The sequence below is a fragment of the Rhamphochromis sp. 'chilingali' genome (genome assembly GCF_963969265.1).
Source record: "Rhamphochromis sp. 'chilingali' genome assembly, chromosome: 4".
NCBI classification, from domain to species: domain Eukaryota; kingdom Metazoa; phylum Chordata; class Actinopteri; order Cichliformes; family Cichlidae; genus Rhamphochromis; species Rhamphochromis sp. 'chilingali'.
In genome coordinates this window covers 24,351,851-24,379,071 of record NC_137948.1, presented here as the reverse complement: position 1 = coordinate 24,379,071, position 27,221 = coordinate 24,351,851, and the positions used below count along the sequence as shown (strand labels likewise).

The 27,221-nt window shown below is 38.5% G+C and overlaps 2 protein-coding genes across 2 annotated transcripts in view; one reads left to right on the top strand and one right to left on the bottom strand.

Moving 5' to 3' along the window:
* The first annotated feature begins 2,710 nt into the window (after window positions 1-2,710).
* On the top strand, window positions 2,711-10,045 carry ppa2 (inorganic pyrophosphatase 2). Its single transcript, XM_080880816.1, has 12 exons — window positions 2,711-2,959; window positions 5,961-6,025; window positions 6,104-6,148; window positions 6,736-6,789; window positions 7,306-7,425; window positions 7,590-7,676; window positions 7,911-8,037; window positions 8,711-8,838; window positions 8,953-9,038; window positions 9,146-9,215; window positions 9,330-9,369; window positions 9,581-10,045. Exons 1-12 carry the CDS (start codon window positions 2,770-2,772, stop codon window positions 9,601-9,603), a joined length of 1,035 nt encoding a protein of 344 aa, XP_080736942.1. The 5' UTR covers window positions 2,711-2,769; the 3' UTR covers window positions 9,604-10,045.
* Window positions 10,046-10,171: 126 nt separating this feature from the next.
* Window positions 10,172-27,221, bottom strand: part of tet2 (tet methylcytosine dioxygenase 2) — a 30,070-nt gene continuing 13,020 nt past the window's right edge. Inside the window, exons 2-10 of the mRNA XM_080880815.1 lie at window positions 17,651-20,623; window positions 17,482-17,572; window positions 17,291-17,384; window positions 16,997-17,205; window positions 16,531-16,681; window positions 16,348-16,437; window positions 15,172-15,309; window positions 14,694-15,039; window positions 10,172-14,273 (exon numbers count right to left, since the gene is read on the bottom strand). Coding sequence (XP_080736941.1) covers window positions 12,919-14,273; window positions 14,694-15,039; window positions 15,172-15,309; window positions 16,348-16,437; window positions 16,531-16,681; window positions 16,997-17,205; window positions 17,291-17,384; window positions 17,482-17,572; window positions 17,651-20,579 — 5,403 coding nt within the window. The 5' untranslated portion in view covers window positions 20,580-20,623 and the 3' untranslated portion in view covers window positions 10,172-12,918. The remainder of the gene's footprint in view (window positions 14,274-14,693; window positions 15,040-15,171; window positions 15,310-16,347; window positions 16,438-16,530; window positions 16,682-16,996; window positions 17,206-17,290; window positions 17,385-17,481; window positions 17,573-17,650; window positions 20,624-27,221) is intronic.

Here is a 27,221-nt window from a genome sequence, read left to right as displayed (position 1 = left end):
CATTAGCAACTGGTGGAGGCCAGCAGGTGGATGAGAGAAAGGGGAGGCAGGAGGAGGAGAGACCGAGTGTCAGGTGAACTGAACTTCAGGTAAGAAGTTATGACCTGCAGTCTATCTGGGTCAGATATGAACCAAGTTTAGGTGGAGTTTATTTTCGTTGTGCTGACTTTTTCCGTACTGCGTGCTAGCTAGCATGACGGAGTTTCTATACAGCTGGGTGGGTGCTATGATGTTACTGATGTTGAACTTTATTTTGTTCATAAGGTTAATTATTAGAGTTGCCAACCGTCCAGTAAAAAACAGAATCGTCTCGTATTCGGAGAAAATATTACAGGTTTCGTATTGAGGTGAAAAGGAACACAGTTTGTCCGGTACTTCAGCTACAATGAAAAAGACACAAAGCTGGAGTTATTCTGTGTTTACGCTGCACAGCTGCCTCTTCTTCTCTCATCCTCTTACCCTCCCTCTCCTGTTTCTACTTCAATCATTAAACTGATCAATGATCAGCTGATCTGCTCTCTTGCTTGTTTATCGCCCACTTTGCGCCAGAAACAGGAAATCAGCGGATGTCGCGTTAAACAACAGCAGCACGTTTAAGCTTGATCAGCTGTTGTTAGAATTTATTTAATATTAATTTCTAGTATCAGCTGATGTTTGCTGGAGCCACAGCCGTAAAAGCTGCTGGTCATGATATGGTTTGGTTATCTGGTGAGAGGGAAACATGAAGATGAAACTAGGAGATGTCCTTACTGGATCATCAGAGCTGAACAGGTGATGGGGAAACAGTTTTACCTTTTAGGTGACATGAATGAGTTGAAGGGAAGTTATGAACTGTTTCTGAGAGACAAATAACACCAGGATCCTTTTTTAGGTAGCTGGCAGCTGGTAACTGTGCAGGGGCGGGTCTAGCAAAGTGTTGCCAGGGGGGCATGTAGGGCATTAACAGGGAGAGGGGGGCACAAAGAAATACTTTTCTTTCTTATTCTCATTTAAAATGTCTAGCTTTTAAAAAATAATTATCTGAATCTTACAACAAACGATTGATAGATTGATGCATATATACCATCAAAACAGTGTACATCACTGTCACAACAGTGTTTATTTTCATTCAAAGGCTTTATGATTTTTCCTATAATGGCGGGCTGGTCTCTAGTCAAAATGCCCGGGCTGATTTTTTGTCCCAAACCAGCCCTGTATGCGGCTCATCTGCAGTCTGGTGTTACCTACATCTTCCTATTCAGAAGGCAGAATTTCAGAGTTCTGAGTACAATCGAAAGCACCACGACTGCAGTTTTTGTGTTGGATGTAAAAAGCGCACATGACTCTGTGACGTAGGCTAGAACCATGGCAGCGGTCAATGATGGTCCAGGCGTGGGATTTCTCTCGTGGAAATATGCACATTATCTTTTCCTTTCTATTGGTAGGTGGCACAGTGCACTTGTGGCAAGTAAGCAAGCTAGAAGACTGGCAAAGTTATGGAAGCAACACATTAACAAGAGAATTCTGAGTAAAACCAAATTTACTTTCCCTAGTAACTAGTTATTTGTAAGTAACGAGTAACTTGAAGTAACTGAGTACTTTTGATAGAAGTAACTAGTAATGTAACTAAGTTACTAATTTAAAGTAACTTACCCAACAGCGCTCTATAGTCACAAGATCTCAATTTGCGTAAGGCAAAATCAGAGTTTGTAAAATTCCAGTGACCTTGTAAGTCAATATTTGGTATGGCCACCTTAACTCTTCAACAGAGCCTGAAGTCTCTTAGGCAGCTTCCTTGTCATTTCTTTAAGTTGTTTTTGGGAATTGTTCTTCAGGATTCTTGAAGGTAATTCAAAGCGCTTCTCTGGATGTTAGCTGACTTTTCTTCTGTTCTTGGTTGAGTTGTACATCTCTTGACATCCTCATATTGGTGATGATTTGAACCAAATATTTCACATTTGGATTCATCCCTCCATAAGACCCATTGCCACTGACTTTCCATCCAGTTTTGTGTAATTTCAAATATCTCAGCCTTTTCTCCCAGTTTCCCTTCCTTAAGAATGCTTATCCAAGATGAGCTCTATAAATCCTCTATAGGCACATCTAGTTGGTATTTTCCTTTTAATTTGATCTGTTTAATTTGCTTATTTCCATGATTATTATTTCTATTAATACTCAGTACGTGTGTAATATAACAATTTCAAGCTGACAGGCAGGAAGGTGGAGAAAAGGGACACAAAGAAAAAAGTAGAAAGACCTGAACGACAGCTAGGGGGCAGTAAAAATAAAGCTACTACCCATTACAATCCTTTCTGTGGCTGTAAAATTAAGTTAGAAATAATTACTTCCGGTTAAAATATGATTTATTATTAATAAAATAAAAATAATGTATTGGTAACAGACGAACAACTGAACAGACTTGAGGCATGAGACCAGGCTACTTATACGTGACACTACACTATTATACCAAATAAAAAACAAAACAAACAAGAAGATCGTGTTAAAGAAAAAAACGCTTCTACACTTTGGAGACGCAGGTCAAATATGGGCCACTGCACTGACTAAATATGTCTAAGAGTGCTGGTCTGAATATGGGAAAAATAAATAAAATATACAGTACATTCGCACCTTCATGTAGAAACTGCGTCACACAAAACTACGTCCGCAGCTTTGGGGTGTTTTATTTTGAAACGCGCTGACCGGAAGCCCGCGGTTTCACGCCGAGGCTGTTGAAACAGAAGCTGGAGGACGGGAAGCAGGAACTAAGACGGGGGAAGTAAGAAGTGTATAATGAGCGCACTGATGTTACGCTCATCGGTCCGGTGTTTGGTGACAGTTTTCGGCACATTTTCCGCCTCTAGCCGCAAAGTTATTGCACAAGCAGCAGCTGTTTCGCACCAGTGTTATTTCAGAAAAACGATGCACTATCAAACGGAGCAGAGAGGACACCAGAACTCTCCCGACTACCGGCTTTATTTTAGTAAGTTAATTTCCGCCATTGTGAAAGGAACCATGCCTGTTTTTGCATTGAATGCTGCAGCTGGTTAGCACAGTCTCAAAGGTTGGTGTCCGACCGTGTTGTGGTAACCATAAGTCGACATGCAGGTCAAGGTAAACGCTTGACCTTTGAGTTATATTTCCTGCCCAAGCGGCTCTTTTGCGGCTTTGCTTTTAGTGCCAAAATCCCGCTAACGCTAGCCGTCGTTGTCACGTGTTTTGAAAGTACGCGTAAGGAGAAACGAGGAAGAGGTGCGTGTTCCTCGTGGGTTGTACTTCCTGTTTGTTGGCCACGTGGATGCCAGTCATGCAAAACCTCAAGCAAAACCGAAAATGGATGCATTTCTATCATCAAGACACATCATATCAAGTCAAACCGTGTTGTAGATCATGAATTTTCTTTATCAAAATGTAACAACAGGGATGAAACCAGATATAAAGCTTTATTCAGGTACAGCAAAGGTCCATGCTTGACCCCAAAACCGCACTGGGGTTGAACTCTGATGTGGTGCTGTGTGATCGCAATCTACACCTGAGCAGGGAACTCCAGTGCTTCCTCAGTGACAAAAGCCTAACTTAATTAAACAAATACATTTAGCTTCCTCGTGAACATTATTGTGATAAGGAGGAGAGAAGCTGAAAAACTAAAATAAACTATTCTGGTTCAGATTGTGAATGGCACCAAGCCCAAGCCAGGAGAGTGTAAGGAGTTGGGACAGTCCAGTTTGTTCACACTACAAGGCACTGTTTTCTTGGAGTATTAAAATGTGTTGTATGACCTCACTGTTAGCGCTTTACTGCTGCATCAGTAAATTACCAGAAAATGTAAAAGTGCCACTTTTTAAATGAAAATGCAAGTATCAATAAACATGAATATTCAAGTTATAGTGTGCACATGGTAGTAATGAGGAAACTGGACTGGAAATAAATGCATTTTTGCTTTTCACAATAATAATTGCTTTAAAAAAAAAGGGAATTTGAATCACAATTTTAAAGAAAATGCTGTAATATTTGATTCATCTTGTTTCAAGCAGAAGGCTGCAGACATGCAGCAACAACATGCACACTGCAGTGCACTAACGTGTGGGCTGCATGCATGGAAATGCACTGCAAAACATACACCTGAGAGTGTGTTTGGGATTGAACATTGCTTTGGTATTGTGCATTAGAAAGCCAATTGTTCTTTTCCTGTTACTGTCAGTAATACAGGAACTTCTTAAAGCTTTGGCCACAATAGAAGGGCTGTACTGATGCCTGTGATTTATGTAGATAATTTATTATTGTTTAGTCAAATAATAAGACTCATAATGAAACTTTGTCAGAAGATTGAGCAGTTTAGGTTAATAATTTATTTTTCCCACCTGCATAATAATAATAATAACAATAATAATAATAATAATGATCAATGAATAGATTAACATCAAAGGTATTTGCACATTTATTGAACCCTGCAAAACTGTCTGAAACTGAAAAGCTTTTGATTTTACCTCACTTTCTAGTTTCCTCCATTGGCATTGAGAAAGTAGAGTAATAGTGTACCTATGACTGGGCAGTATATCAATTAAAATATGTTTTCAAAAGATATTAGCCGACAGCGTCATTAATACTGTTATAGTTTGATGCTGTGTTTTGTAAAGCTGTTCTTCTGTAAAGCAGTGTTTGCAAGGTTTGTGTCTGTCCTCGGTGCACTGTCTGAGTGTAACCTCGTCCCTTGAAGCTTTGTTTTGCTGCACCAGTAATAGCTTAAAGGCTTGACCGTGTATATATATTGTCTCTGTTCTGTTGCATGTGACAACATACACCAAAGTCTGTTGATTTGTGGACACAAGGACAAAACAGGGGTTGCTAGTCTAGTTGGTGTGAATGTCATTTTCACTAACTGACTGAGGCGGCAGTTAATTAAGACCTTATGTTTTTGGGAGGTAACATAACTGTTTTTGGTCAGTGGAATCTGGTGGGACGTTAAAGTTTCACTTCCTTGTGGTGAAGAGCTTCCTAATGGGAGCTAAAGCAGTGGCAATTTCTGTGCCAGTCAGTTCTCCTTTTTGCTTGAGGTTGTGCTTATTGCCGTCAACTGCAGGTAACACTGACTCATCAGAACCTCATACAACCCCCACTTCAAAAGCCCAAGTAAACAGTCCCTGCCTGAGTGATATGCTCCACCACCACTAAAGCAGTTCATTAGGCATAAAGCTCAGACAGGACCACTCGAGCTTCAATCCAAGGAGACTTGTTTATACCCCACAGACGGACAGCATTTGGGCAGAATGTCCTCTCTGTCAAGGGAGGCCATCTGTGGAACAGTCTTCCTCAACCCATTAGAGAATGCTCTACACTCAATTTGTTTAAGGCAAAGGTTAAAAACTGGTTATGGACAAATCAAGTGTGTGATCATGTATGAGTTGTATAGTTTTAATGTTTTATTTGGGAACAGAATGGTGTGTATGTGTAAGTTTGGTGATGGAGTTTTTATTATGAATGAATGATGAATTTTTATGAATTATTATGTCTATTTTTTATGCTTAAGGACAACAGATGGAAATTAGCCCTTGGCTATAATCTGGTATGTTTACATTCATGTAATTTTATTTTTTTTACATTTATGTTCATTAACACGCACTGTCCTAAATAAAAAAATAAAAAAATATATGAGTAATACTTATATTTTAAACACCAGGAACAAGTGGCACCCCAGTTCTTTGAAATATGAACTATGACATCATTGTCATTATTATGATTTTTTTCTTTGTATTTTATGCCGATTAGTCTGTTTAAAAAAACTGTTGTGACATCTCTTATGATGTTTGTGTGGAAAGTGTCAAGATATAGATATCCAATCACCTCAAAAATAACAAGATTTAAGTTTTTGTTCCCTACACAGACGTCTGGAATTCAATTGTAAAATGTGTGTTAAGCGTAAAATGTTTATGCACAGAAGTACTTTGCTAAAGTTTTAATTTATGTTTTGTTTTTTTGTTTTTTAGAAACCTCAGATGGGAAATACATTTCGCCATTCCATGATATTCCACTAATAGCAGAGACAGAACAGGTAAGGGTTAGATAGCAAAGGTCTGTTTTCACATGAATCTAATATTCTAACCATTTTTATTTATTTTATTTTCTTAAGGAAAATGATGTACCTGCTAAAAAGTCCAAGAAGAGTGAGAGTGAGGTAAAGTTCGATTAAGTGTTTCAGGTCACTTCTACCATTTAAATCAGGGGTGCCCAATCCCGGTCCTCGAGAGCTACCGTACTGCAGCTTTTAGATGCATCCTTGTTCCCACACACCCGAATCAAATGAATGGCTTGTTATCAGGCCTTTGCCAAACATGATGGCATGCTGAAGAGGTAATCAAACCATTTGATTCAGCTGTGTTGGAGTAGGGATGCATCTAAAAGCTGCAGGATAGTAGCTCTCGAGGACTGGGATTGGGCACCCCTGATCTAAAACATAGGTGTCAAACTCTGGCCCGCAGCCTAATTACATTTGGCCCGCGAAGCCAAACCAAATTACTAGCTGGCCTACTGGTATTATACAGCTCATATATATATTGTTTAGTATTAAGCTTTGCTTGTTCCATATTCATTTTTTCAGCAAAACGTGTTTGAGTCCATAAGAAAAGATTCATTCTTATATCTGGAGGATTAAATATATTTCAATAAATATTAACGTTAGCCCGCGACTTTGTTCCAGTCTTGAGTTTTGGCCCACTGTAAAACAATCAGGATAATGTATTTGGCTTTCTTGGTTTCTCTCAGGTGCTCTACAACATGGTGGTGGAGGTACCGAGATGGTCAAATGCTAAAATGGAGGTAAGAATAGATAAAGTAGTCATGTACGTACATGCTACAGGTAAGGTATCACACATTACATTCTACTATACCCTATGACAACTGCTGTTGCACTGGAAAAAAGGTTATTATGCACAGTCATCTGTTTTTAAGAAATTGTAGTCGTGGTTTTGTTTTTAAGTCAGATAGCATAACGACAACTGGAAGACACTTTATTTATCTTTAGATAAGCATTTGATGTGGCTTTTTGAGTTGTAACTGACTTACAAAACTAAATGTAACTCACCACAAGGAAATTTATACCGCATTTAAAATGTAATGGAATGAGTTGCCTCCCACTTCTGAAGTTAGAATAGCAGTGCCCTGAAGCTGTTTTCATTTAGCTAGCTAGCTAAGCATGAAAGTGAATTTTGGGGAGTTCCTGACATTTAAGAAGTGAAAGTTATTTACCTAATTTCTTCAGCTGCGCTTCAACAGTGGAAAAACAACAAACATGCACATAAAAACACACACCTTCATAATTGCTTCAATTCCCAGATTGCGATAAAGGAACCGCTGAATCCGATCAAGCAGGATGAAAAGAAAGGAAAGCTCCGCTATGTTGCCAACATATTTCCCCATAAAGGTTACATTTGGAATTATGGGGCACTTCCACAGGTGAGGAAAAGCACAGTATGAGATAAGCCTCCTCCTTCTTCATTTTCATCATATCTGTTTCAAAATAACAGTACTGCAGTTCATTTTGTTGTATTTAAATATATTCCAATAATTATATTTTACAAATACCTGCATGATTGTTTTCTTACATGCTTGAACTGAAGACGTGGGAAGACCCGGGCCAGAAAGACAAAGAAACTAATTGCTGTGGTGACAATGACCCCATTGATGTTTGTGACATAGGCACCCAGGTAATACAGCTTAAATCTGTACATTGATTTTATTAGAAACATTCTATTAGGTACCCCTTTCTAGGATTGCTAGCAAGTCATATCTAATGAATCATGAGTCTTAGATATTTGTGCTATCAGTTAGGTGAACAGGTGCACCTAATGATGTGGTCAGTGAGTGTATATACATGTGCAATTTATGTAGTATTGCTTTTTATTAATTGATGATTTATTATGTGTTGTTTGGTTCTTCAGGTGTGCTCTACTGGTCAGGTTATCCAAGTAAAAGTGCTTGGCATCTTGGCCATGATTGATGAAGGAGAAATGGACTGGAAGGTCATAGCTATCAATGCTGAAGACCCTGATGCCAAAAATCTAAATAGTGAGTGTTTTAAACTAATGAAAGTCAAGAACTGGTAACATGTAATTAATTTAACGTACATTAGTGATTATTAGTAATTATTTTACTGTTTCATGGCAGCAGAAAGATTAAGGCAGATTCAAAATGATAAAGTGATCTGCTCTCTACCCTGATTCAAAAATACCATTTCATTTTCATCTGCTTATTCTATACAAGAAGATTAAGCACATGTAGAGCTGTTTAAGGTTAGCTATGCAGCCAGTATGCACCACTTGTCAGATTTGCATTTGCCCACGTACCAGGAGCGAGATACTAATGTACCTGCCCATTTCAGATTCAGTTGATTGTTTATCCAACACAGACATCATGGGAGAAATGCAGACTTGCACTCTGTAGTTAAGTCTGTACCCTGTGGAGGTTTTGCTGTAAACATTGCTGTGTTTATATTCAACGTGTCTTTCCAAAACACATGTTTAACATGTTTAATGCATTTCTTAACCTCATACAGCATGTTCTAAATATTGTTAACCCTGCATTCATTTTAACTTGAATCCTGTTGTTGTATTAGTTTTGTATAGCTACATTGTGTCATAAATTATAATCTTAGAAACTGCTAACTGTAAATTTTCTCACTAAATATTTGCTGCACAATTTAGTTCCCAAATTCATGTTATTGAATGTGTTTTTTCTGCAGATATAGAGGATGTCCGCAAGAACCGACCCGGTCATTTAGAGGCCACTGTTGAGTGGTTTAGGAAATATAAGGTGCCGGATGGAAAGCCTGAAAACAAATTTGGATTCAATGGGGAGTTCAAAGACAAGGTACTTACTACCTTTGTAACAATCATATGACATGACAGTCTGCTACTAGTTGCAGTCCATGCAGTTAGCGAAAGAGGCAGCAAAAAACAAAATAGTCTCTATCTCTGTTGATAGGACTTTGCAGTTGAGATCATTAAGTCCACCCACGAGCACTGGAGGGCACTAGTACAGAAGCAAAAAAATACTGGAGGAATTGACTGGTAAGTTAGTTGAAGACAAAACTCCTGCTTTATGTGTTTGCATATGATGTAAAGGTGTAACTGGCTATGAAAGTATAATGAGCACTACTCTTTGCTTTTTTCTTCAGCAAAAACACGTTATGTTGTGATAGCCCTTGGAGATGTACCACTGATGAGGCCAGAGAAGTAGTTCAGTCGGTAAGAACTTTACTAGTTCTTGTTTCACACTATTGGTAGCCATTGCAGCAGTAAGATATAAAGCTACACGATGAGTAAGTGTGGTAGGTTTATTTTTATATTTTCATTCTCCAGGCTCCTGCATTTGGCAGCGCACATCCTGTGTCTCCAGAGGGTAAGTTAAAAAAAAAAAAAGACTTATTAATATATTTCTAGCTACATAAATTAATCGATGAATAAATAAAAGTGAGAGAGAAGAACGTATTCCAAGAATCATACTTGGATTTCCACACAGGGAAATTGCTTTGCAACAGTTGTCCAATTAAAAAAATAAAAGAGATACATTTTAAATAATTCTTTGCCATTCTAAACCTCTTCTTGCACAGTGGAAAAGTGGCATTTTGTCTGACACTCCCAAAACAGCATGGATACAGTCAAAACGTCTGAACACCTAATGAGGGATTCTTCTGCAATCTTATTTTGTATGGAGCCATTTAAAAGAGAGCCATCGACACTCTGTTATTTGTTGAATAAAAGAAACACACCAAGTGAAGAATTGTGCTAAAGTACCAGACTTGAAGTCGGGTCTGATTTATGGTGCCACAAGTGACACGTGTTTGAATTTTTTGCTAGTATGCCAATTATTATTTGTCATGGGGGAAAAAGGACTCCTTTTTTATGATTGTGAATCATGCTGTATTTGTATTCCAGGACTGTTGTGGCCATGTCTAGTTTATATTTATATAGTCCTCTAATTTCCTGTACAAATGTAATTGTTCTTGCAGATACAGAACCACACACTTTATATGTAACAAGTAAACGTTTGTGTAAATTAAAAGGAAAATCTTAAACATTATGTGTGTTTTATAAGTTCACATCACAAATTTCAACTTGTGGATAAAACACAGAATTTAGATATTGTGATTAACTTGGAAGTAACAAATAAAAGTGCTTTAAATAAATATAAATTTTATTTAAAAAAACACCCACATATCAGCAACATCAGGAATGATATAATAAACAGCTTTCAAATAAACTGCATTCAGTACATTACAATACTTACAGTATTAATACCCATCCTCAATTTGATTTTCTTTTTTCTTTTGTAGCATACCAAACTTCAAGAGAACTAGGGAAGCTTTAAAAAAGTAAAATTACAGGCAAAAAGTTGCACTTTTTTTTATACCTTTTAGTGTCTAACTGCAAAAAGACCAAGTGTGTATGAACTGCTGGCTTAACCTTTGAGATGAGCATACTAGCTAAGCCCAGAAAATCATTCAAGTAATGTTGACTCACTCAGAATCACTCTGAAGCATCTTCAAGTATGGCTATGCTTTTTAACCCGCTATTTCTTACTACACCTTGGCTCTCTCAACAACGACCTGCTACTGTAGCTGGGTACTGTACAATGAAATTTAACATTTCTATATGATTATTTTTACAGAACAGATTAAAAAAAAAAAACTAGAACTACTGACTGAACTATGGGGATACTATAACTGTAACCATTGCAGCGACAGTGAGTGTAATATTTACAAAAAACTTTCTGGATTATCTAACCAAAATCATTTTAACTTGGGAAAGGGTCTCAAAGGACGAACTATGGTAGAATTGACAAACAAAAAGAACCAACATGAACATTGAAGAATGAGTTATACTCCTGAAATACAAATTCTTGGTATGTACATTGTGACATAATTTATTTTTTTAACACATAAACAATCTTTTTAAATAAAACGTTTTGAAATTCTACATTACATTTTTTTTTTCCTGAAAAAGAAATGAAGTGCTTTAAGAAAATGAATATTGAAAAGTGGGGTGAGTTGTTGCTTTAGCATGACTGTCATTAATTTAATTACATTAATTCAATCAAATAGATTGGGAAGAAGTCATTGTACAGTTGCTTAGTGGTTATAAATAAATGTATACACAGGCACAAAGATGTGCAACTATTTTAATCACTGCTCTGGTCTTGCTTCGTAACATAAGCAAAAAATTGCTTTTTGTTGTTTTTTTTGTTTTTTTTTAAGTCAATATCATTCCCTTTAGTCAGCTCAGTGCATATATGTTCAGATTACTATTACCTCCATTCTCCTTGCTAAAATATACGTACAAAACTGCAGGAAAGTATATTTTTCCACACAAAATAATTTTGTGTGAAATATAACAAACAAGAACCATATTGGGATTCAGGATGCAATGGCAAGTCCCTGAATATGAAAAAAAACCAACCACATTAATACAGGCAATGCAGATGTACACAAAATTAGTTGAAAATGTCCCTGATTTTTGCAGTAATATTAAAGATTCAAGTTCAAGTAATACTTTCTTGCAGATTCATAAGAAAGTAAGAAATGAACTTTTATGCCTTTTGGTGGCCTGAATTTTAAGTGTGATCAACATTTTGAAAATAATAAACGAATAAAGAAAGAAAAAGATGTTATAATCCTATTGCCAAATGTTTGAGGTATATGACAGGTTTGTACTGTACACTATTTAAAAGCCTTCTCACCTCCCAAAGAGTCTCACATTTTATGTTTCTAGTAGGTTGAGTAGCACCTTATGAATAGATTCATTTGAAACCCAAAGAAATACAGTGAAACAGGCTGTTAGCATTCTTTGCAACAAAAAATCTCTAACAGGAATTCCAAAAGGAATATTAATTTACTGTACAAATCTCACCTGTTTATCTTACAGTTAGATTACAATAAGTAAAGACCACACAGCAAGCCAGCTGCCCTCTGAAACTGACACTGAGCTTACCCAGTATCATGTTTCTCAGTGTTTAAAAAGCACATTTACTAAGCACCACAGAAAAATCTACATGTAATATTCACAATCACCAGGTGTGTTCAATTAACCTGTTGTAAGGAACGTTTAAAAAAAAAATTGATAAACAAAGGAACCCTGGAAAAAGAACCAGAAAAACCGAGATCTTTCTCTCTGTTTTTTTTTTCTTTCAAAAATGCACCATAAAAGAATGGCTCAATTTACAGTAAAAATGACATAGGAAAGTGAAAGAAGCACCAGCAATTGATAAAACTGTTAAAACTTTTGCATGGACACCTTTATGGATTGTTCATACAACCCCCAAGTCCTTACAAATTCATGAATGTCACAATGTGTTGCTTAGAAATGACATGCTTTCAATGCAGACATATGCTTTTACCAGATCTTATAATTTAAAGGTACTACCAAAACTTTTTTCAGCTTCAACTATCATTACCAAATGTGTTTTAAAAAACACTGGCTTTTCGAAAAGCATTTTGTATGTTGGCATGATATTTCCGGTGTCCCGCTGACATTTATCTGTGCAGTTAGTGTAAAGGCATTTGAATTAAAATAAAAGGTAATAAGCATAATTTTTTAGCACCGTGAATGTTGTCATTTACAAAAAGTCAGTGTTTTATGCCAAGATTATATCTCCAAAAAACTTTGAAAGAAAATTAAAAACCACCAAAACTCACTCTTTACAGCTAAAATAGATCCGTGTGTATCAGAGTAAAAGCACCAGAGAGTTTGTATCTTGCAAAAGTTACCAAAGAAGAATAAATACAACCTTTGTAGGGTAAACGGGTAAAGCTTGATTGTTAAAGAGGTGAAAGGTGATTTGTAGCTCATCTAATCACAGGTTCCTTTTACAACAAAAGGGTGATGGGAGGGCATTGGTGCCTGTGGTCTTGTTTGTCATAGCACCTTCAAGGGTCTTCTTAATGAGTGTTTTCTACGCAAGCTGGCTGTAAGGCCCTGTAACCTTGGTGAAGGCGTACGGAGATGTACTGACATACGTGTTTGTTGTGCATGACAAAGATCCCTCCATTAGTGCCTTGATATAACGTTTGTAAGGAGGCTCCCCTGTGGTCTCTGATGACTCTAAATGCTCACGTTTAGGCCCCTTTTTGCTGGTCTTGCTAGGAGTCCCCTCACCGCCATTCCTCTCTGCTTCTTCTTCTTTCTCTCTAGCCTTTTCTGCCATCTTTGCTTCCCACAGTGCCAAACCATGCTTGGCTTCATTCAAATTTTTGTGCTGGTAGAACACTAAGGAAATACGGGTTGGGTGGGTGCGATCTGGATTTTTAAGGGGCGTTGTCGCATGGAGCTCCCGTTTTGCACACTCAATAAGGACAGAGCCATGGCTAGGTGCCACAGCCACTCCACCAATATCAGGGTCTAAGAAATTGTGCTCGTTGTCTGACCACAGCTCTGGCTTTTGCGGCGTGGTGGGTGTCTGTGGTGTTCCAGGCTCCAGCTTGATACTGGAACCCATGAGGCTTCCATTTGGCAACCTTAACCCTGACTGTGTTTCAGGGTTTAAACACATACTGCCAGACTGAGCAGAAAGCATTTGTGGACCAGGCATACCCATCTCTGCTTTGATTTGCAAATGGAAAGGATCTTGGCCTGGGGACAGCATTTGAGGGTTCTGGGGCAGATATGGATTTGGGCATTCTCCAAACCGATTGCCTTTGCTCATAGCAGTTTTGTAATCTACGCCTGCATGGGCTGAGGATGCTCTTGAGAGGGGGTCCAGAAACCGGGGATCTGAGGCGCTGTTAGGAGTATAAGGTCCATAAGGTCGCATGGGAGGAACTGGTCTAATGCTGCTGGCATTATAACCATTGACCTGTAAGCCTGGCTCACCATATCTTGGTGGGTAATTGACCTCATAACGCCGTATACCATACTGCTGCTCTGAGTAAAGTGTCGGCCGTTGTTGTCGATACATTTCTAAGTGCTTTGGGTTTGGGGGATAATATGGATTGTAGTTGTCAAAGGGAATTCCTCCATTACATTGATAACCGAGGTATGGACGATTGGATGCATTCATGTATGAGTTTGATGCATGGAGTGGGGAAGGATAAGGGCTGGAAGATGATGGCTGATGGGGATATATACTTCCTGGCTTTGAAGTGCTTGGAAAAGACCCATTATGGTTGGGAAACCTGGAGAAAGCAGCATTTGTTGAGCCAGGATAAGGAGGGAGAATGCTCTGGTGGTGTTGCTGCTGCTGATGGACCCCTAGGGGGTGTTGTGGCTGACATGATTGACGGGTTGCTCCTACAGCACCTGGAATAAGTCCTGGAAAACAAAATCCATTGTGTCACCTTTTGTAAAATCATTATTTGTGGGTCTTTTGGTGTTCAATTTAGTGTTCCAACAATATGTTGCTACAAAGAAAAAACATGTTTAACGCTTTCCCCCACAAAGACACATTTGACAACCTACACTGTACCATTAATGAAAAGTTATATATCTACATAAATCAATAAAGATGTAATGTTTTATTTTTTTTTTTTTAGAATACATTTCATGTTTTTCCAACGGTAAAACCTGTCCAACCTATACAGCCCTGGTAAGCTGTATAGGCATAGAGCACCCTCACTAACTTCTGATGCACACCTCATTTTGTTCTGGAAGCAAGCCTGAAATATGACAGAAACCGCTCAGTTCAGAGAAATCAATGGATACCTATGAAGAGAAAATAATTTGTTACCCTACCTGCCATTGGATTGCTCTGAGTAGAATTCTCAAAAGTGCCAGCTTTTGATTTGGCCTTCTCTCCTTTATCGTTGGAGCTTTCCAGCATGGCATTCTTGTTGGCAGCTGCTTTCTTAGCATCCAGCTTTTTTTGTCGGCAAGATTTAGCAGGCTCTGCAAGCATGCGCACCTGGCGGCGGAAAACACTGAGAACTTGGATAGCCCCTGACTTTATTTTTTCTTGTTGACCTTCCTCACTTCCAAATTCATCAGTGTTGGAAGCTTTATAAAGAGGTAAGACATGAAGCTGCTCATCCTCTGGAATCTTTCCAATCCCTCTGTTATCCTCCCTCGTTAATGTACACACCTGAAAAAAAATAAAAGAATTACTATCTGAATTAAATGGCTTTGCAGGTTGAATTTATGCAAAGCCATAAATTCAAAAACCGGCATTTTTCTAAAGTACTTAGAGAAATGTGTTTCCCTTTTTTATCCTTACCACAGTGCTGCCACCCTGCATGTTGTGGAGGTCTCTATGAGCATGGGCGCAGAAATCCATACAAGCAGTAACCCCAGAGAAAGGACGGCCATCCTTGAGCCCAAGACGGCAATCCAAAGCCCTATGTTCATGTTCCACCTGTGTTCAGGAACAAAAAGAAGTTAATTTAAATAAGCTGCCTAAAAGTTTGTGAAGGTCACTACAAAAAACAACAAAATGATAAGCCAACATAAGGTGTTCTACTAGGGTAGCATAAATCACTTATGACAATTCTTCAAAACTGTTTACACGAAGACAATTTTTACAGTTCCTTTATTTTATGTTTTTTAATATAGACCACATGATTCCCCTCGGCTTTTCCATGGGTGTTCAACTAGGGTGAGATCAGCTGACTATAAAAGTATAATTTATGGTGCACATCACTTTACATTTAGGGATTTCTCTTACCCTATAAATGAGGACATTTTCATTATAGAAGAAATGACACCATCGAGATAGAAATGTTCCATCATAGGATAAAGATCTTCACTCGTATTGCCTCTTGGGTTTTAGTAACCCACTCACTTTACAATGACTGTTTACAGTGATAAACAGGCCTAAGTTATGCACTTGCAGCATTGATCTAGCATTTTCATACATGCCAGAGAACAAGATTGAATCTTGGCTGCTTAACAGTAATATACAGCTTTCTTGTAAGAAAGGTCTATAAAAATTTGGACAAGGACACAGGTTTTCTTTGCCTCTGTACACCACAAACACTGATCTTAAATCAAACAATCTAGGTGTGATAAAAGAGTTGACTTTAGGCTGTCATTGAAAGCAATAGATTTTATTAAAAAAAATATGTAGTTGGGCTTTTTTTCGTACTTTTGAGCTTTAGAGAATAAAGCACTGTACCAAAATGGCTGTAATTTTGAAAAAGTTTCAGTGTCATTTTTAAGAAACTCCCAGAATTAAAGTGAAAAGCCTTCACATCTTGATTCTTTGATTTAAAATCCCCTCTGGTGGATAAAATTCTCCAAAAACTTCCCTGTTTGCAATTTGCATTAGCCACATATAAATATATGTGCAGTATGTAAATGTTAATTGGTTTAGGTTTTACCAGGTAATAAGAAACTGTATTTTAATTTTTTATTTTAGTTTAAGAAAGAAAGAAAAATATGTCCAGATATTCACCTGGTTTCCATAAGCTTCAGGTGCCATAGTTTTATACAAGGGAGCCAGTAAAGTTGCCAGATTTTGAAAGTTGCTCTCCACTCTCTCTTCCTAAATGGAAAATTGTAAGCATTAAGATGAATAGCATGTCAGCTTAATCAAGGTAAACACAATGTGAATAATATTTTAAACTTCAAAAAGTACCTCCTTCACATCATCTCCAAGTAACTTGAATTTTCTTGGGACTTTGCTCCGGGCAAACTTGCAGCCATTGTAGTACATGCTCCAGGAACAGCCAAAGGAGAATGATGCTCCACAGGCTTCAGGATCTAATCCCTGGCATGCACATGTCCTCCTGCAAGGGCAGAGCAAAAATTAGGACTGTGATAGTCAGAATGATAATCTCATGATCAAAGGGGGAACTGGACTTGAAGCAAAAAAACAAAAAGTAATGAACAGAAATACATAAAAGCAAAGGCATTAACTATATTTTCCATGGACGCAAAAAAACAAACAAACTGAAAACTGTTTGGTTTAGAGAATGGTGGAATATTTTGGCACTGGCAAGGAGATCCTTAAGATACAGTTTTTATATTATATAAATATGTGATAGCAAATATTAGATCAAGTCTGAGTGGCTAAATGTGATTTACACAGTGGTGTCACTTACTCCTCATTGAGAGCACAGCGTCTCTGGGTGAGGGTTCCATGTTTTGTTAGAGTTTCACTTAGCTCGAGGTAGAGGCGGTCAGCTAGACTTGGCAGAATCCCTTCCCAAACTAGAATTACAACAATGATGCAGGTTGTTGCACATCTGTGGCCAGGGCGTTCCCGCACCAAAACCAATAGCTTTTCTTCTTCACCGGATCGACGAATCACCTGAAATGATGAAAAGTATGGGAATATGTGCACACAAAGATATTTAAGGGAAGTCTCAGGGGGAGTATAGAAAAAATATTTGTACCCATTTGGCTATGGGGCATCCTTGTGTACTTTTTCCTTCCTTCCCGGTGTATATTACTTTCTCAATTCTGATGGCGCGCCCTGTTAGGCCAGACCTTTAAAGCAGAATAAAAGCAATTAAATTAACACAGGTAAAACTGTACATTGTAGCTATGTAACAGTCATATTATTCCACTTCAGATTTTTGTTAACCTTTTTTCCATCATTTCCCGTATGCCAGCAATGCTTGGTGCTGCCCCCAAGTGAGTGTAGTATGGGCCTTCATCCTTCTCACTTATTTGTTCTAGTCATAAAGCAAAACATATTAATATATACAATACAACTGGCCCATCCTGTTTTAGGCTGAACTTAAGAGACTTACCAACACAGTGACAGGATGCAATATCATACTGTGTTTTCAGTGGGGTGTCTAAAAGATTTTTTATAGGGGTATTCAACAGCTTCACAGGAGAATCCATAAAACTTTGTAGAAGTTGTTCCTTCTTAGGGGTGGAATCAGGTGTTTTTTTAAGAACTTCAGTGGATGAGGCAAGTGCTGATGATTCTACTCCATTCACATCAGTTTTGGTTGACAGGATTGTGACAGGCCCAGAAGATTCTACTTTGACTTTATTCAATGCATTGATGACAATGGATTTTTTCTCAAACACAGGTGAAAGCTGGTATTGTCTCAGGCTTTGTTCCATAGAGGCTATGATACTTGCCTGCTTCTTACTTTGCTCACACAGAGATTGTTGGTTTTCCTGCTTAATTTGTATTCTACCTGCCTCTCGCATGTGTATCTGATGCTCCTGGTTCTGTAACCCAGATATTTCAAGTCTGGGTCCATTTTCCATTTTCACAGCTCTCTGGATATGTTTAGGGTCACTAGAGTTCTGAGGGGTTTGAGGAGAGCCCTGGCGTTCTTGCTTTTGTAACAGGTGCATACGTAGGGCTGCATGCCTCTGAAAGTCTACGTGGGGACCTGCCGGTCCCAGAGGTAGTTGAGGTCCCCTTTGGAACTGAGTGCAAGATGTCTTCAGCTGCTGTTCAGCTTTGGGATACATTTGTTTTGTGACCTGTTGGCTTAAAGCACCTTGTGGTAAATGAGGTTGTGACTGTGTGGAGTTTGGGGGAAAGTCCACGTGGTTGGGTTGGTGGCAGTGGCTTTTAGGCTGCTGTGGTTGAAATTGCTTGAGGTTAGTGCTGCCTGAGTTTGGTGGATACTGCCTTTGATGTTGTGACATCTCTACTGTGTTAATATTACTAAATGTTGCATGGTCATTTTGCTGGACGTGTTGGTTGCTGGATTGAGCAGGACCATTTCCAAAAGGCTGATTGGATTGAAGCAGCTGCTGACCTGGCTGAGGCTGACTGTGAGGTCTGTAACTGGGAGACTTTAGTTGCTGCGCTTCGAATTGTGGTGGCTGGGACATTGGCCGTTGGAGCTGACAGTGCTGTTGTTGCTGTGTTGCCAAAAACCCAGGTGACAATATTTCCTGGAGGTCATTGTCCTCACATAAGCGCTCTGACTGCATCTGGGATTGGCAGCGACTGTCAACTTGTTGATTTTGAGTGAAGTTTTGCTGCTCTGGCATTTTCTGGGCTAAAGACGGCTGCATTTGAGCTCCTTCAGAATTTGATTGCTGCCACTCAGAGGCAGTGTTGTGCTGAGCTGAAGCACAATGCGTTTGCATTGGCAGATAATCCTGCTGTTTCTTCTGGAAGTTAGACCCCTGGCTGCCATCAGAGAAAACTCTCTGTGTCTGAAATCTTTGCATTGGGTTTGGCTCAAACATCTGGTCATGATCCGGGGGGTTAGCTGTCTGCTGTTCTGACATAGACTTAGTAGAGAAGTTCCTCCACAGATCCTGCTCTTGTGCCTGAGATGATGGGCCACTTGTTGGTGGCTGTTGGGAATGTGAAGAATTCAGTTCTCTCCAGCCTCTCTGGTTAGGGGTAGAACAAGATAAATTGGCTCTCTGCTGAGACGTGTTTTCCATCCCGTTTTCTATACCAGTGTGGTGTAACTGTTGGAGTCTGGATCCCATGGGTCCCTGACTCTCAGCTCTAAGTGGGTTTACAGCATTTTCTTGAAAGTTCTGGGTTTGAATCCCATAGTGGCGATCCCTATCAGTGCCATGCTGCAGATGCTGACTAGACGTGTTTTCCTCACCATGCCCCAGTTTCTGTGTCCCAGAACTGGGAAAGGACTCGTATTCTGCCTCTGCTGGCTGTAGGGAACTATTGCAGTTTGGAAAGGAACTGCCGTTAAACTCCTGGTGGGCTTTTACATATACACCTTGATGACGTGTGTCATCCTGATAACACTGCGCACCATTTGGATGCTGTTGTGGGATTTTGGCATTATTTGTTGACAGGATCATGCCTGACAGCTGTCCCAGAGCCAGTTCCTCACCAGAATAAGATGATGTTGACTGCTGATGTTGTTGTGTCTGCTGGTCGTCTGCTCCAAAATTATTGGAGTATCCATTTAGTACATAGTTGACAGAGTTATAATTGTTGCCTCCTTCAGTATTTCCAGATGCCTGAGCCTGCTGTTGCTGTGAGCCAGGCATCTGTGCTGAATTGGGCAATCCTGAGGTCATAGGGGGAAGTTGAGCACCTTCACTGGACAGTTTATCAGGCAGTGAATTATTGACAGCATCTAATTGTGACCCAGATGTTTGTGGTGCAATTGAGACTTGCTCAGGATAATACTGAGACAAAGTTTTCTCTAACAAATCACCTGGGGTGCTTTCTATGGTTGAGGGAGATGATACAGCACCATTCGGAACTTGTTTATTTCGTGGCACACAGAAAATATCTCTGTTACGAAAATTGCAGTTCCTGCTATCGAACTTAATATCTGACGTTTGGGAATTGCATCCAAATTCATTTGTTGTTGTCAGTTCAGGAAACTTTTCCAATAAATCTGAATTTATGTCATCCTTTCCTTTAATCTCAGAATCAATTTTTGTTTTCTTGGACTGATGGACCAATAAGGACTGTTCAGTAAGTGCATGCTTTAACTCTCCATTCATCAGTTCTCCATTCATGATGTAGGATCCTTGATCCAGCAACCCTTGTTCTGAAGCAGGGTTGTTGCAGTTCTCCCTGTGCCTTTTTAAAGTGTTGGCATCAGTGCTGGGTTTATAATGGTTCCAGTTTTTATCCCCAGTGATCTGCAGAGAATTTCCCTCTGAAAACTGGCCTCCATTCTGGAGTTTATGAGGGATGTTGTGAGATGTGCCAAATTGCTCTAATATCAAACTTTCTTCCTTCTCATGTCTCTTCTCTTCTGTTTCCATCTGGCCTGCTCAGAGTCCATACACAAGGCTGCCCTCTGTCCGTCCTGAAAGACAGGAAGGAATTTGCTATTGAATTTATTTAAATATAAACATATTTTTAAATAAGATTTTTTGTCTTTTGCAAACAGTCATAAAACTATTGTGTCAAAATGATTAGTCCTCAGCAAAATTTGATTGTGCACCTATCCATTAGAAATACAGGTCAAGGTTAGGTCAGGGATGTGTCAACAGTTGTAATGCATTGTGAAAGCAAATGCGTCCATGCTAATACTAAAAGGACAAAAATGGCTGGGTGGTGTAGAGCAGCGTTCCCCAATCTTTTTTATGCCACGGTCCGGTTTAATGTCAGACAATATTTTCACGGACCGGCCTTTAAGGTGTTGTGGATAAATACAACAAAATAAAATGATACGACCAAGACAAAAACTTTGGTATTTTGTAAATATAATAATAAACACAAATTCATTGTGTCATTGTGTACATTTATTAGCAGCATCCTCTTGAAATGTGCTAACAACTTTGAGAGTAACGTCCTCCTCTCTGCCCCTTAATGCTCTCTGGTCTCTATGGTAACGCATAAATATTTCTTGCAAAATAACACAACTACAACATGGGAAAAGAGTTAACGATGAAAACCCTGAAAACCATAAATTTCACATCCGAGCCTCAACTTTCGCGGCCTGGTACCAAACGACTCACAGACCGGTACCGGTCCATGGCCCAGGAGTTGGGGACTGCTGGTGTAGAGATAGTGTAATATGCATTTGCCCTATATATAGTTAGATACCTTTCATTTCTGCATCCTAAACAAATGAGGGAAAATTGATTTACCCAAGAGCACCAGATTGATTTTTAAGTGTAGCCTCATTATTATGTTTTTGTGTAAACCTTTGTGTAAAGTCTTTTCATTTCAGTCCTTTAACACCAACCATATTTATTTAAATGTTTTTATGACTCACATTTACACTGCTAACAAACTCTTAGTGTTACTAAGTACTCTTAAATTAGAAGCCTATTTTTGAATATAGCACATAGTGTAATGTATTTAAGCTGGGTACTGAATGTTTATCAGATGACAGCAGGACCTTTCATAGACTTCACCTCCCTCTGTTAGACTGTAGTACTTGATCAGTTGTTCTGTGACATTTTAAGTGCAGGCTTGCCTATTAATGCACACCTATCAGCCTATAAGCTCTCTTTCTAGTCATTGTTTGTACTTTTGTTGCCATGTCTTGGATCAACTGCAGGCTTTTCATGGTTCTTTAACAGCCTGTTAAATTACAATAGTCCAGTCTACAAGTAACAATTGCATTAACTAATTTTTCAGTATCACTTTCAGTATGTCTCCCATTTCAGTTTCTAGTTATGAAGATGAGAGATATTTGTTTAGTGTAAGCAGTAAAGGATAAATCCTGGCCAAGATTCCTGTCAGTGTTGGTGAAAACCAGGATGATGCCATCCAGTCTATGTATCCCTTTAGACACCATGTTTGTAAAATGTTTATGTTAAATACAATCACAGTTCAGTTCCAAGAGACAGGAAGTCAGAGTTTTGTACTTTTCTAAGTTTAATTTAAATTCTAGAGAATTATACCTATGTATAAAACTATGTTAATATTAATATATCAAGAATATGAAGTAGAGGGTTTAGCAGCAAGCAAAAGTGATTCGAGCTGAACATTGATTTTTGTCTGCTGCTCTTACCCATATGGAAAAGAAATCGTAAAAACTTATATGTGATTACTCATGAAAGTGGCCACTTTCTCATTACTTTCATACATTGTTTTAGTAAGTATCCAAAACATACAAGTTTCATTATATAATTTTTCAAGGGATCTTATATCTGTTTTCACTCTTGTATGCTTTTCATACAAGTTTCACACAAGACAGATACAAACTTTATAAGATTTATATATATCTTTTCCATATGGGTAATTATTAATGCATGTCACATCTACAGCATCTGCAAAACCATTGCAGTGCACAGGTACAATGAACTGCAGTCTAATCCATCATAATTATTAGAAACTCTTTTGCAGATGCCAAAGGAATTTTTTTGAGCACCAAGAGGGGCCCTAATTCAGTATTAAAGTAAAACTGGATAAAGGAGAATAACTGAAGTGATCGATAACTGACACTGAGTTGTCTTGTTACCCAGTTGTCTTTTTGTGAATATCTACAATCAGGGTGAAGAATGCTAGTTGCCAATGCCGGGTTTGAGACAATATCTTCAACAGGACAGCACCAATCTAATGAAGTTAAAATTGTTTTTGATTTTTAAGACTTAGAAATGTAAACTATTCACTTACAACATATAAACACATAATACACTTAAAATAAGTAAATGTCACAACAGATGCCAGTTGCTATGGCTATCTTAAAATGTTATAATAATACCATACTAACATAATTGTATGCAGCTTTAGATTCACACAAGCAGTCTTGTTATTGTAAACCAACTATGAGGTTCACTATAGGTAGAGCTGGGCGATATATCGAGTTTTTAAAACATATCGATATATTTTTATACGAGATATAAGATGTGACAATATCCTTTATATCGATATAGTCTATGTTACGTTATAATTATAGTTGTGGAGCCGCAAGTTTGCCTCTCTTTCGTCCACTTTTGTCTCTACGCAACGTTACTCCGCCTCGCCTTCACTGAAGACAACTCCCCCTCCTACCCCATCGCTTCACGTGCAGGCAGCGACAAGACGGACACGGCAAATCTCCGTTAACGAGTTACTGCGCATCGCCCCATGCGTGGGGCTGGACGGCGTCAACGTGCTAACGAGCTAAACATGCTAACGAGCTAACCGCGCTAACGAGCTAACAGCGCTAACCCTAAAATCCTTTCATTCTCTCAAAAGTTGATAGCGCGCCTTATGTATGAATTCTGGTTGTGCTTGGTGGCCGCGAACCGATTTTATGTGGTACGCGGCGCTCAGCAATCTGTCAAAAATGTTTGAGTACGACTTTGGTAAGCTACGGAGCTGCACCGCTTGATAGATTGTCGGCGCATTACGGCTACCGAGGAGCTTCGCGGAGTGATACGTACTGTGCATCAACGTAATATTACCGTATTGTGTGTGTATAAGGACCATAAATGGCACCTGTAAGAGACGTGGTTATGAAGCGGATTTCAAACTCCAGGCTATCAGTCACACAGTAAAACTCGGGAACAGAGCAGCTGTAAAATCTGTCTGTCTTTGTTATTACGCTCAGCGTCTTTTAGTTTACATTTTGACTGCACAATTGTGAGCTCTTTGTTTAGCACAAAAACAACCTTGTTTTCTTTTATTTATGGAGCATTATTATTTAATGAATGCTCATAATTTAATTTTGAGTAATTTTTCATGTACATCTGTGCTGTATGTTAATAAAAGTGCCTGTGTGACATCTGGGACACAGCTTTGACTAAGAACTCTTTTTGTTCTTACTTTATGGCTTAAAAAAAATATCGAGATATATATCTTATATCGCCATCCAGCTAAAAAATATCGAGATATGAATTTTGGGTCATATCGCCCAGCCCTAACTATAGGTATTGACTGATGTCTGGGGAAGCAGGAAAGGAAAAAAATACTAAATAGGAGAGGTACTATAATTATACTCCATCACTGGGCACAATTATAACATCTGGAACCTGTTAGAGCTACAGAACAGCTGTTGTCATTCAAAGAACTTATGTCCACAGCTTTATAAACTTTGAAGCTCATTAAATTTAGAAGGAAAACCTCTGTCGTTCACATAAACACATGCTAGGCTCAGTAATTTAGGCAAATATCTTAAATTTGTGTCATTTTAGTCAAATATTTAATATATCCAATCATACATAATGACACCCTGTCTGGTGTATATTCTTTTAAGGCTTTAAAATCAAGTTCCTGTGGTAACAGCTTAAGAAAGTTTTGGGTGAAAAACTTTTTTAAAAAGTTCCTCAATTCATAAATAGTTAAAAACTAAATAGATCAAGAATGAAGAAAAAAAATTACATATGACCCACTCATTTGGACCAAGATGATAGGAAACTGCCAGGCCAAGCTTAGTCTGGAGAAGCTGGTTATCATAATGATCTTCTATCAATCACTCTTCCAAGACATTAGCAGCCCTCCAGACCGCCACATTTAGAGCGTTAAACCTCCTACTAACAAGCAAAGCTATTACAAGGTTCCTAAAAGATTCCACTGTTGTCACAACAGAGCTGCCAGTGGCTGGTTAGCAGGTGGAAAGGGGAAGCAACACACTAAAAACGAAAAAAGCTCCCAGCACAGCTAGGGAGATGAACCTCAAAGGTCTTTTTGACAACTTTGATTATTTTATGTATAATTTTTTGAAGACTTTTTAGAACTTCATTGAAATTTATGTTTGCCATTTTGCAAGGTTTCAACACCCAGTCGACAGTTTAAAAAAAAAAAAAAAAAGGAAACGAAACGAAACAACTGAAATCACAAGCTTTTGCCACTTATGTACCACTAGTGGAAACAATAAGTGATTTAAAGTGCAGACCTTTACGAGCAATCAATATCATGACCTTTATAATGGCTATACTGAAATACGCAACTCCAAACTAGAAACTTCTGTGTGATATATTGAAATGAATCTGTGGTCAGTGAGATAAATCTTACAAAACCTTTGACACTTAAATTTGTGATCTCCGGTTAACTCACTTGGATGAATGTGGTTATGAATTGATCTGTTAACATCACATTGATGTTAACAGGGAAATTTACAAGCAGAGTAAGAGAACAGGCAAAAATCTTTGGCAACACAATTACAGCAGTTCTTGTGAGTTATAGAACAAACTACAGTAACACCAGCCAGAGGTGCATTGGCATGACCATAGACAGGTAAGTGCTCCAGGCTCAGCACAGAGGTTATCAGTGTAATTCTGAGGTACCTTGAAAACCTCTGCAGACTTTGTACACACAAAAAAGAGAAAAGGGTGTTGAAAAGATGACATTTTAAGTGACACTATGAAATAAAAATACTGACTGACAAGATGGCTCACTGCTAGCAAAACGGTGGACTGTTCTAGCATGCTAACATGTCACGGAAGAATATTTAGAAGAAACTGTTTGGCCAAGTGAATTTATTGAGAATTTTTTGTCCAACTGGCAGTTTTAATACTGTGGTTGACAGAGTTTATCATCATAAATAAACAGAAGTACTGAAAAAAAAAATTAGCCATGAAAGATGTGCTGACTCTTCTTGTATTAAGTTCCTACTGTGGCATTTGTTTTTTGTTTTTTTTCCTACTGGTCTATGACTAAGGCAGAATGCTTTCTATAAAAATAACTGATCAGAAATGACACTGAACCCATTTAGGATTATGTCATAGGTATTAAAACCAAGGTATTGTTATTTTGACAAATGAGGACAGTAAGAGCTATAAGCTTGGCTGTTTATGATGAATGGCAGTAGGTCTCTGCATCTGGAAGGCATTTTCATTTATGCAGCATTTCAATTTTCTCATCCATAGCAGCTCATCTGCTAATCTTACAAATTCTTGTTTGAATCTGTTTTTTACTGTGCAGTTTGCTGCAAAAAACAAAACAAGTCTCAAAAGATGAGAGATGATAATAATCTCTGAAAAGTACGGAGAGTACTGCCTAAAGTTACTGCCTACTTAACAATCTCTGTTTGAATGAGTAACAATGTAACACTTCCTTTAAAAAAAACCAAAAAACCCCCAGAAGTATTTCTCTCTGGATTTGTACTTGAATTACTATTGCACCCGTATTTTTAACTCTTTTAAATAAAAATCATATTTTAAAACTTGATTTTTAAAAGATGTCTCTGTGAGGCAGACGAATGACGGGAACCCCCTGACCCCTTGTGACTACTACTTTGTTTTTCTGGTTCTCACAACAGTCTGTAAATCAGTAACAAAGTCAAGAGTTGAACACTGGCTCAAAGCCGCTTACAGTGCGGCTCTATTCCTGCGGGACACTCCAGGGTTTACAACCGACCAAGTTGAGCCAAGCAGCTTGTCACAGTAGGATACACCCACACTGGTAACAAAAAAATCTTTGCAAACCCAGAACAAAGCCAGAGATCCCAGCTGTGTGTGCGTCTATCTTTCGTACAAACATAAAAAACACACATAACATTCATGCAAAGTTGTAGATCCTGTTTCTCCTGAGTGCTTTAGCAGATTTGAAGTGTTAGCTTCATCCTGTTAACTATTTGTTAGATGTGATTTATGGAAAGATCTATTTTTGGTCCGGACGTAGAGCACTAAACTAAGCTGAGGCATAGCTTTGCGGTGACTTTAGTGTGGATGCCTGCTGGGAGTTATAATGCTTTGATCTATTTTGGTTTTCTTTCTTATAGCTGATGTCCACCAGGGAATGAGCACTCTGTTTCAGTTTATGATATGACTCAGCTTACATGGCTGGAACTGAATACCCAAGAGACCTTTGTTGTCATTTTCTTTGTTCCTATTTACTGTCGTTTGGTTTCTTTTTGTCTGCCACAGCCTTACCTCTGCCTTGTAATTACGCTTCAGGTTCATCTTTACTTATGTCTGCCATTCATCTGCTCCCTTCCATCGAACTAGTACAGTTGAGAACAGCCGTTGTACATAGTTATTACCTATGCAACTATGCATTTGCTGCCATTAATAGATGACAAGTTG

Bases quoted from the DNA above. Each gene is read 5' to 3' on its own strand.
- ppa2 (XM_080880816.1), top strand. From the start codon at position 2,770: ATGAGCGCACTGATGTTACGCTCATCGGTCCGGTGTTTGGTGACAGTT. The intron at 8,038-8,710 runs GTGAGTGTTTTA...TTTTTTCTGCAG, and splicing joins TGATGCCAAAAATCTAAATA to ATATAGAGGATGTCCGCAAG. The intron at 9,039-9,145 runs GTAAGTTAGTTG...TTTTTTCTTCAG, and splicing joins AATACTGGAGGAATTGACTG to CAAAAACACGTTATGTTGTG.